Genomic DNA, 11,261 nt, shown 5'->3' on the forward strand with positions numbered 1-11,261 from the left:
TTGGAGCCTCCTGTTTTCAATGACTTTTACTAATAGTGCCCCAAGAATATGTGAGATCTTAGCAAGAGAAAAGACTGGCTTTATTTTTACCTTCTACTTGGTAAAGGTTTGGTTTTGTCACCTTTTTTTTCTTTTGAGAATTGTTCTAAGATTTGGGAAAAGAATGAAATAGCCAACTTAACATTTTCCATTTTACTACTTTTTTAATATTAGAAAAATGATAATAGCTCCCCATTTCTATGGTACTTGAATTTTTACAGAGTCCATTTCTTAAAACTGTATAAAAAGTCTGGATACAAGGTTTATTGTCCTCACTTTACACACAGTTCATATATTTAGAAGCCAGAATTTGCATTCAGGTTTTCCTCTAAAGTAGTTCTCTTTCCACTATACTGCACATTGTGTGATTTACTTTCTCATTGTTTCTGTCTCTTCATATGTATATCCCTAACACATTTAATATGGGGAGAAAATTTGGGGAAAAGGAAATAATGATTTTGAAGATGAGAAAATTGAGTAATATATCCCAGAACACAGAATCCTAATTAATTAAATTGGGTTTTGTGAGGACTGAGTTAGCACCCTGGATGCCTTAGAATCAGCTGGAGTCAGGATAAACAAAAGTCCTTGATCTTTATCCTTGGTCTTTAGGGGGAGAAATCAAGGGAATGGACTCAGGATCTCCACAACTTTCCTTCTCCTCGTCTACTGCTAAAATGACTCTGGCTTGTCTTACTCCAACCCCCTAATCCCTCCTACAGTTCTCTGTATACACCAAAAGATCGAGTCAGCACAGAATAGTGAGAAGGGCCATTTTCCAAGCATAAGCTAATAGAGTATTGTCCAATGGGGTAATTAGCCTTACGTGCTCGGTTGTCTGAATCCAGTGCACCCACTCAAAGTTTCAGCCCTTTAAAGGAACCATGAGCCCTGATGCTGAGTTGATATACCCCTTGTTATCTATGGAACAAGGATTTGCTGAATCCATTAGAATATAAACATGATTGTAAAGAAATGTTTTGCAAACTTCTTCCTGTCATCTTAAAAATATTCACATCATCTCATATAGAGTGATTATTTAGAAGCAGAAATCCGCATTGTTTAGGCCTGTTATAAAATTTATGATGATTCACTCACATCACTTTATTAAATCATTAAATCAGGATCTCCATAGATAGCAATATATTAAGCCACTAACTTCCCTATTTAACACAGGATGATACTTTTAAAAAAAAAACTTAAAAAAAAAAAAACATAGCAAATACACTCTTTCTGTTATTGTTTGCATTTTGGTTTTTCTTCTCAGGGTTTTTTACTTTCTAGATCCAATTTTTCTTGTGCATCAAGATAACTGTATAAATATGTATACATATATTGTATTTAACATATATTTTAACATATTTAACATGTATCAGACTACCTGCCATCTAGGGGAGGGGACAGGGGGAAGGAGAGGAAAAATTGGAACAGAAGGTTTTGCAAGGGTCATTGTTGAAAAATTACCCATGCATATGTTTTGTAAATAAAAAGCTATTTTTAAAAAATCAGTGTGTCTCAGGGTTTCTGATAAAAGCCTCATTTCTAAAATGTATAGAGAATTGACTCAAATTTATAAGAACACAAGTCATTTCCCAGTTGATAAATGGACAAAGGACATCCATAATCATGTGAAAGAATGTTCTACCTCTCTGTTGATTAGAGAAATGCAAATTAAAATAATTCTGAGGTGTAATGTCTATCAAATTGGCTAAGATGACAGGAAAAGATAATGATAAATGTTGGAGAGGATGTAGGAAAACTGGGACACTAACACATTGTTGGTGGAGTTGTGAATTGATCCAGCCATTTTGTAGAGCAATTTGGAACTATGCCCAAAAGGGTATCAAACTGCCTACCTTTGATCTAGCGATGCCATTACTGGATCTGTATCCCAAAGAAATCATAAAAGAAAAAGGGACTCACATGTCCAGAAATGTTTGTAGCATCTGTTTTTGTGATAGCAAAGAATTGGAAAATGAATGGATGCCCCATTGATTGGGGGATGGCTGAATAAATTGTAGTAAATGAAAATAATGAAAATATTATTATTCTGTAAGAAATGATGATCAGGTTGATTTTAGAAAAGCCTGAAAAGATTTACACGAACTGATGCTGAGCGAAACAAACAGAACCAGGAGAACATTGTACACAGCAACAAGAAGTTTGTGTGATGTTCGACTATGAGAGACTTGACTCTTTTCAGTAATTCAGTGATCCAAGGAAGTTCCAATAAACTTTGGATAAAAAATTCCATTCACATCCTGAGATATAACTATGGAGACTGAATGCAGATTGCAGCATACTATTTTCACTTTTTTTTGTATGATTTTTCCTTTTTGTTCTGATTTTACCCTCCCAATATAATTCATATGGAAATATATAAAAATGAATACATATATAACAAAAAAATTTTTTAAAGCAGACTGTCATTCAGACTGTTTACCTTGTTAAAAATCTTATCTAAATAGTCTAAAGTAGTGAGATTTTGCTAAGTGTGGAGGTCTGTCTAAACATCCCTGTTTTTCCTAAAAAGGACTAGATGGAGTAATTGGCATTTAGGTGCCAATCAACTGCATTAAGGATTTTAGCATTGATTGTGTAATTTCTGCCCATGTCAATTAATTGAAATTTTATTCCTAAAACTGAAAGAAAGCTCAGAGGCTGCCCCTGAGGTCATCACTATCATACCTAGTGGATGTTCATTCACTATCTCTTTTAAGACCTTCAGAGTTGGGAAACATCTTAAGGAAGGCAGTGATTCTGAAATTAGAGGACTGTTTCAAATTCTGCTTCCTATTGTGTGACCATGAGCAAGCCATTTAACTTCGAAGGCCTCAGTTTCTTCATCCATAAATTGAAGGAATTAACACTAGATAACTGTAGAACCATTGTTAGGAAACTGTTCTTTGTATTGAATGAAAATCTGCTTCCCTGTAACTTTCCTGCCAATAGTGTCATTGTAGTTTTTCATGTGGGTGAAGGCTGTATGGCAGGCCACTGCTTTTCTCCCCTCCTGTGCCACCCTTAATGAGCAAATCAAATACTTTCTCCAATCAATATCTGCCATGAAATGGGTCATTCAGTGGGTGATTGGGTGATTAATGTCTGTTGGATGAAAATAGGATCCAGTGGGGGAAAAAAGGGCCTATATTCCTTATCCTCAAGTAGCTTCCAGCCTAGAGAGGAACATAGAGCAGATGCTTATTGTACCAGCATCTATGGATTACAAATATACTTAAATTGTGCACAATGGCTGTGCTTCTGAAAAGTTATACATAAACTATTGTTTTGAAAATCAATTCATTTGTTTAGAAACTTGCATACTCATGTTGGAGAACAAAGTGGCCCCATATAAAGTAAAGGTAAGCAATAAGACAAGGAATTTAGGAATTTTAGACCTGAAAGGAATATTAGAGCTTATCAGGGGTACCCCTTCATTTTGAAGAAGAAACTGACCTTCCTCCCTGCCTAACCCTCACCCCCAAATAAGGGAAGTTGTTCACCTGAAGTGACACAAATAGTCTGAAAGAAAGACACAGAATGTAGCTCTGTGTCTCTATTACTGCCTCTCCTGACCTTATTGACAAGTAATTTATGATCAATAACAGTAGACACCTGAGAGTGAGATTCCCAACCAAAAATGTTTAGATTTTGCATCTGTTTCCCTACTTTTCCATCTTAGATTTTGCATGGTTAGAGAAGGGAAAAGACATATGTGTGGCTGTGGGTTCTTGGGGACCATTTTACAATCTAATCCATTAGTTGAATGAGACTCTTTCTCTCATCTTCTAACTTTTACCCCTATCTTTCTGACCCCAGGGCACCACAGTGGGAGCCATTTGCGCAGGGATCCGCTACCTACCAGCTACACGAGTAGCAGCTCAGGAGGGCCTGTTGATTCTGCTGTGTGACCTGTCAGCCTCTATAGAGAATGCTGTGGAAGTGGCCATTGTGAGTTTCCTAGGATCTGGAGGGAGGGGAGAATGCATAAACAGCTGGAGCTAACATTAAGGACACTTTTCCCTCCCAAATTTGACTTGTTTGGCTTGACTTTGGAGCTATCTATTCTCTTGGATCCTGATGTAGCCATGGGTCTTATCTATCTGGAATTCAGTAAGGATACAAGGTGTGTGGGGTGAGAAGACAAAATCAATGTTCTTATGTATTTATTCAACAAATTTAAGTATTGACTATATATTGTGCTTAATGCTATAAAAGATACAAAGTTTAGGGTAGCTTGATGGTGCAGTGGATAGAGCACCAGCCCTCAAATCAGGAAGATCTGAGTTCAAATATGGCCTCAGACACTTAACACTTCCTAGCTGTGTGACCCTATGCAAGTCACTTAACCCAATTATCTCAGGAGAAAAAATAAATATAGGCCATCTAATATAATATCACTTTATAGATGAGAAATCTATGGTTTATAGAGATTGTGACTTATCTAAGTCCCTCATTTTAAAGTGGGAGGGTTAAAATTTCAACTCAGATTCTTTGATTCTAAATCCAGTGACTCTACTGCATTTTGCCAACTCTTCAGAAAGTTATTATAGTAGTCTAGTTGGATGGTGATGGGGGTCTATACAAGGCCAGAAATAGTAGGAATAAAGAGCGGGTTTGGGGTGTGAAAGATTTTTCTGGAGGTGGAATTCAAATAGCTGAGCATGAGAGATAAAGAGTTTTAACACAAGATACCATGCAGGTAGTGGTGCCACAATGATATCAATACAACACTGACTGGAATTGATTTAAATATCTGGTACTTCAAGTTATGACTACTCCCACTCTCATACAGGACTAAGCCCTGAAAGTAAGACTTCAGATACTACGTGAAATAGCTCTTTTATATCTGGAAGCATCAAAACTAGCCTTCCCTTCCATAAGAGGTGGGACAAATCAGTCATGCTGGTGACCTCTAGCAATTCTCTTTTTCTAGGGGAGAAAAAAAAATACCAGATCTCAAATAAAATATTTTGAGGACAGGTGGATTTATGGGGATGACCCAAAGTTTTGTTATGGTCAGCCAAAGCTTTGTATGAGACTTTCAATGCAGTTATAAAGTTATAAAATTGTTAGTAATAAAAAGAGTGATCAAGTAGCAAGTCCTTGCTCCTCGTTTTGGAGCAATAAAGATATTAGCTTATGTCAGTAAAAATCTTTTATGGCTTGAATGGGCCACCAGACTCATATTCTTAGTGTTGGAAGATTGAATGACATCCTCACTATATCCCACAGTCCTTTAGCCCACCCCGAGATGAGCCAGATAACACCCTCATCCAGAATGCTGCAAATACCATCGTCAGTGCTATAACTAAGCCAGAGAATAGCACGGTGTTACTTGCTGTGACCGAGGTCAAAGTGGAGACTGTTGTAATGGGGAACTCCTCTACAGGTAAGTCTGGTTAGGAATGGACAAAGTACTTCTGGACACTCATTCTTACATTCAGTAATCTGTCTCACTATGGAATAGTCCTTTGGGTCCCTGTGAGATAATGTGACAATTATCCTAGGAAGAACCTCAGGCTCACCAGGAATTTTTTTTTTTTTTAACAAAAAAAGCAGTTTCATATTCCCCTGAATCTTGAAGATCTTTCAGGTTAAAAGGCTTTTTAGAGACCTGCTGAGAGATGAAAACAATCACAGAATGTGAAAGTTAGAAGGAATGCATGAGAATCCCAGGTCTTTTCTTGCTTGAAAACTTCAAGTGAAGGAAAACCTACTACTATATCCCTAATCAACCAATTTCAATTTTGGATAGCTTTACCTGTTAAGAAGTTTTTCTTTACACTAAATCTAAGGATGCTGCTCTTCAACTTTGTTATTTGTAATTTGATTGCTTTGGAGACCAACTCGAATTTCTTCTCTGCATGAAAACCCTTCAAATATTTGAAGATAACTGTCATCCAAAACACATATACTTTTCTCCATGATATAAATATCTCTTTCAGATTGTTCTCATATGGTATGATTTGAGACCATTACCATCCTGGTCATCCCTTTCTGGAATTTATTCAGCTTCTTAATGTCTTTCCTAAACCATGGCACCTAGAACTGAAAAAATTCTTCCAGATATGATTTGAATCCATGTATAGATATCTTCTTCATTGTCTCTTACTAAAGCATTCTATAGACAATTTTTTTTACTTCCATATCACATTCTTAATTTATATTAAACAATAAAATTCCCAAATGCTTTTCCAGTAAATTGCTAAGAACTATCGGTTCTTTTATCTGCTTTTTGGGGGGGAGGATAGCTAGCTAATAAGAGAAAGGGGAAAAAAATTCAAAGGGACAGAGACAAATTAACCATACAGCAGAATTTTGGATGGAAGTAGCTCCCATTATATAATATCAGACCAAATTCCTTTTCTGCTTTTTGCTTATGTCTGAGTGAACTGTATTATACTCTTAGAACAATATTGTTTCCATTTTTTCCCTAGTTTACCTTCCCCCAAATGTTCTCCAGCAGGCTTCTTCTATTTAGCTTCTGAATTTCCTCATAAAATATATCTTCCTAATGTTCAGTGTGACTTCTTTCCCTTCTCATTTCTGGGTTTTTTTTTTCTGTTCTGTATCTTTGGAATAAGACATGCCCTTCCAAAACCATATTCTAATCATGAATCTTACCCCATTAAGTCTGAGAGATATCTCCTCTGATTCAATTTGCATCCTTTCTTTAAAGGCTCTTTTTCATATCACCTATTACCTGTACTTTATGCATTTTGTGCACAGATACTTAAGGCCATAAATTTTCTCATTGGCTCCTTTCTTGCTCTTTGTGAATTACTGGGCTCTCAACCAGTACTCTCCTGTGTCATAGTTCTTTATGGTATATGATTTGGTAGACAATTTTCTTCTCTCTCCCAATAGCTTAATGTCCTCTTGATTAGATTTAACAAATAACATTTTTTCCACCAAAATTTATTAGGTGCATTCTTTTTCTAACTTTTAAATAACTCATTAATCCTGCATTTTTGTCATGGTTGAAAAATATTGTCTTCTCACATATCATTGTTTTAACCAATAGTTCACTTCCACATTTGCCTTCACTTCTACTAAATTCCCTATCTTAAATTAAAATTTCACTTCAGCCTCCTAAGTTCTTTAGGTCTTCATAATTCCTAGTAATGTGTTCTCTAGATTTCTTCTGGAAATTACATACTTCCCATGTGACTCCCCAGAATTAGATTTGTCATCAGATTTGAAAAAGTCTTAGGGAATTTTCCATCATATATTTTAAAGTACCTACTCAAAGAAAACAGCAGATCTTTTTAAAAAAATTTTTAATATCTTGCCTAAAAACAGCTCCCTTGATACTTTCATCATGGAATCTCCAACTACTATTATTTATCTCTTTATAGTACATTCCTTACTGTATGATTTTTTTTCCTAAGGCTTATAGATAATTATTTTTGAAGCACAAATTTCTTCCAGAAAAGACCCAACCCCTTCCTTTTTTTACAGTCTCAACTTATTTAGCTTCAGATGTTCTCCTTTATACTGTATTCTTCCACCTATCTTTTGATAGGCTGTTTTTTTTTCTTTTTTCTTTCTTTAGCTTATTTTAAAATTTTTTCATAGTAGATTTTTGTTTTCAAAATACACAAAAAGATAATTTTCAACATTCACCCTTGAAAAACCTCATTTTCCAAATGTTTCTTCCTTCTTTCCTCCATCTTCTTCCCTTGGACAGTAAATAATCCAATATGGTTAAGCATTTGTAGTTCTTCTAAACATATTTCTACATTTATCATATTGCACAAGAAAAATCAGATCAAAAGGGGGGGGAAATGAGGGGAGGAAAGCAACCAAACAACAACAAAAAAGTGAAAATATTATGTGTGATTCACATTCAGTCCTTGTAGTCCTCTTTCCGGATTCAGATGGTCCTCTCCATCATAAGTCTATTGGAATTTCCTTGAATCACCTTATTGTTGAAAAGAACTGTCTATCACATTTGATCATCACATAATCTTGTTGTTCTGTGTATAATTTCTCTTGGTTCTACTCATTTAGCATCAGTTCATGTAAGTCTCCTCAGGTCTTTCTGAAATCATGCTTCAGCATTTTTTTTCCTTGTTTTCACCTTGAAACCCAGTCATCTAGGTTGTACAGTAGAAGGAGTAGTCCTAAAGTCGGTTCAAATCCAGCCTCAGAAACACAGTAATTGTGACTGGGCAAGTCATTAGGCTGCTGCCTGTTTCAATTTCTTCATCTGTAAAAGGGGAAACATAACAACTACCACCACCTCTTTGGGTTATTGTAAGGATAAAACATAATACATAATAATAATATGTATATTGATATGTAATAATAATAGTAAAAGATAACATATGTAAGAAGATTTCCTAATCTTAAAGTTCTATAAAAATGCTAGCTATTATTACTTAAAGCCCTTCTCCCTTTTTTGAAGAAACACTTCATTATGCCTTTTTGCTTGGAAAATGGTGAGGATTTTATTCAATCCTGTTACCTCCTCTTGAATTGTAAACAATATAGCACTTACTTGGCTATTGCAGAAAACAAATATTGCCTTGACAGTTTGCTACAAGATTCTTGCCATTGACTTGTCTCTTTTCATCTCACTATGTTCAGTGATTCTGGGATTGTGGATCAGATGCAGAAAATGGGATTTTGAATATATTTGTGTCTTCCCAGAGGGTTGGCTTAGTTATAATTTCTTTTTTCTTTTCTTGTTACTAAAGCCAATATTTCTTGTATGACGTTGAATAGTAGTGGTGATAATGGGCATCCTTGTTTCATTCCTGATCTTATTGAGAATGCATCCAGCTTCTCTCCATTACAAACAGTGTTTGCTGTAGATTTTAGATAAATACTGCTTATTATTTTAAGGAAAGCTCCATTTATCCCTGCTCTCCCTAGTTTTTTTAATAGGAATGAGTGCTGTATTTTGTCAAAAGCTTTTTCTGCATCTATTGACATTATCATATGATTTCTTTAAGTTTTTTTATTGATATGGTCAATTATGGTAATAGTTTTCCTGATATTGAACCAGAGGCTGACATAGTCATAGAGTTAGTGAGATAGTATAGAGCTATAAAAGTGGGATGTTAGGAGCTGATTTTTGGGAAGAATGGGCCAGGTATTGGGGAGGGCATTAAAGGGCTTTCTCAGTGCTAATTTCAGACCCTAGCAGAGTTCCTAGTTACTTCAGGGAGAATGCTAGCCTGTAACCACAAATCCTGGCTCTGAGTAGCTTTTTTTCCCCCTTTGTTGCCTAGATTACCTAGTACCCATCCTCTGTGGGGTCTTCAGCATCATGTGGCTGACATGTATCATTATCTGTGTGTGGTGGACTCGAAAGAGAAGAAAAGAGAGAGAGAGAAGCCGACTTCCCAGGGAGGAGAGTGTGAATAATCAGTGGGCTACCCTGAACCCTATCAGGAACCCGATAGACAAACCATACAGTAACAAAGACATTTATTATGAATGCAAAAACTTCATTTCTCCTCCTAAGAGAACTCATGATGAGGTGGAGGAGTATGTAGAGTATGAGGAAGAGGAGGAGGAAGAAGAGGAGGAGGAAGAGAGAGAGACCATCGAAGTAGAGAAGTTCCTTTCCCAAAAACTCCAAAAGCCTTCACTAACCAAAGGACCAGGGGATTTCAAGGAGAGTCCCCTTGGAAAGTGGGCACACCCAGGAGCAAGCCACAAAGTCAACAACAGATCTCTCAAGAATGTGAATGACTATGAAGATGGAAAAGATTAGCCCCAAAGAGCTGGAGAGCTTAAGTCCTCTCCACTTCCTGGTTCATCAGGGGCAGGGCATGAGAGAAAGGGGAACTCTCCATTCTGCTTCAAGAACCGACATATCTGGAGTCAAATGTAATGTTTATAGTTTCTTTATTTTGTGTAAAAAAAAAAAAAAAAAAAAGTTTATTTTCTATGTTTCTTTAGTCTTGTATAAATTATTCAATGACTGTCAGTTGAAAAAACAATTGAGTATTCTTTAATAGTTGCTATTTTTGTAAAGTTACAAAACACTCGCTGTGTGGGAGAGGAGAAACAAAACGGTATCTGTATTTTCACCATTTTGTGTAAAGTTTATTGTACACTGTTTACATAATCTTTCTTTTTATTCCTTGATCCGATTGAATGGTGGCTCCCAAGCCCCCTGATTAAGGACCCTGTGGGACCCATTTGCCAATGCCCTGAGCCTGGCAGCTCCTGGCAGGCCCGACGACTGCACTTCTAACTGTGCTGACAGCTTCTAGATCTGCCTTACTCTTCATAGCTGGAACAAAGCTATAGAGGTCTTTCAACTGTGGTTCAAAATGTGGCCTTTCTGTCTATTCTTCCTCTTTTTGCTCTCAAATCCTTTAGGATTGCAGTATTGAAGCATGGGACAAGTGCCTTGAGATAAACTTTTCTATAGCAACTGTCAGAAACTGCCATCTCTTTGTTCACCCACCTGGCAAGCTCAGGCCAGACCCAGACCTACCTGCTCCTTTTCTGCTCTGATTGTGAACATGTGTTTCTGTACATATGTACATATTAAGTGAATCACTCTGTATATTTGATTTAATAACTTAAAATATTTCAGTCTCCCTTTAAAAAAAAATTGACATGTCGTTCCTTAATTTATACTGCAGGCAGGGAGACACTGTTTACAGGAATTTTCTAGTTCCCTAGACAAGGGTATTTAGAGAGAGTGGAATGAACAAGGCAGGATGTTAAGTCTAAGACAGGACTGCCTCATTAGACCTTGTTGGGTTAAGGTGACCCAGCAGATGTGTAAATAGATCCAGCAATGATTGTGTGCTCCATTTTTAATAACCTAAGGCTCCCCAAAACATACAGGACATCCCATCTGCAGATGGGTTGTATATGTATGTATATGAGAGTGTGTCTCTGTGTATATGTATGTGTCTACATGTGAGCGAGAGATACGGGTTCCTTTGTGAATGTTAATTACACATGGTATTAATGTACTTTTTTGACATTTTAAAAACAGGCGTGATGAAGGGAACAATGACCTTTTCTCCTCTGTTCACAGTTTAGTTAATGGTGGTTCCATGGCACAGCAGTGGTAATCAGAGCTACCAAGGTGTGGGAATACCATTAGGAAGCCTGTGTGATTTGGTTTGTTTAGGACTTCTCTTTCCACTTCACTTTATTGTTATTAGATGGGCAAGCTACATAAAGTTTCATTTTTCATTACTAGGAAGATAATTGCCATTAGTTAGGATAGACAGATGAGG

At 36.5% G+C, this 11,261-nt stretch overlaps 1 protein-coding gene across 2 annotated transcripts in view; it reads left to right on the forward strand.

The window, feature by feature from the left end:
- Window positions 1-9,936, forward strand: part of JAG2 (jagged canonical Notch ligand 2) — a 148,092-nt gene extending 138,156 nt beyond the window's left edge. For both annotated transcript variants that reach the window (XM_074290817.1, XM_074290818.1), the window contains 3 exons: window positions 3,859-3,990; window positions 5,275-5,431; window positions 9,282-9,936. In XM_074290817.1, the coding sequence (XP_074146918.1) occupies window positions 3,859-3,990; window positions 5,275-5,431; window positions 9,282-9,769 (777 nt within the window). In that variant the 3' untranslated portion in view covers window positions 9,770-9,936. The remainder of the gene's footprint in view (window positions 1-3,858; window positions 3,991-5,274; window positions 5,432-9,281) is intronic.
- The last annotated feature ends 1,325 nt before the right edge of the window (window positions 9,937-11,261 follow it).

This window comes from Sminthopsis crassicaudata, chromosome 2 (genome assembly GCF_048593235.1).
Source record: "Sminthopsis crassicaudata isolate SCR6 chromosome 2, ASM4859323v1, whole genome shotgun sequence".
Classification (NCBI taxonomy): domain Eukaryota; kingdom Metazoa; phylum Chordata; class Mammalia; order Dasyuromorphia; family Dasyuridae; genus Sminthopsis; species Sminthopsis crassicaudata.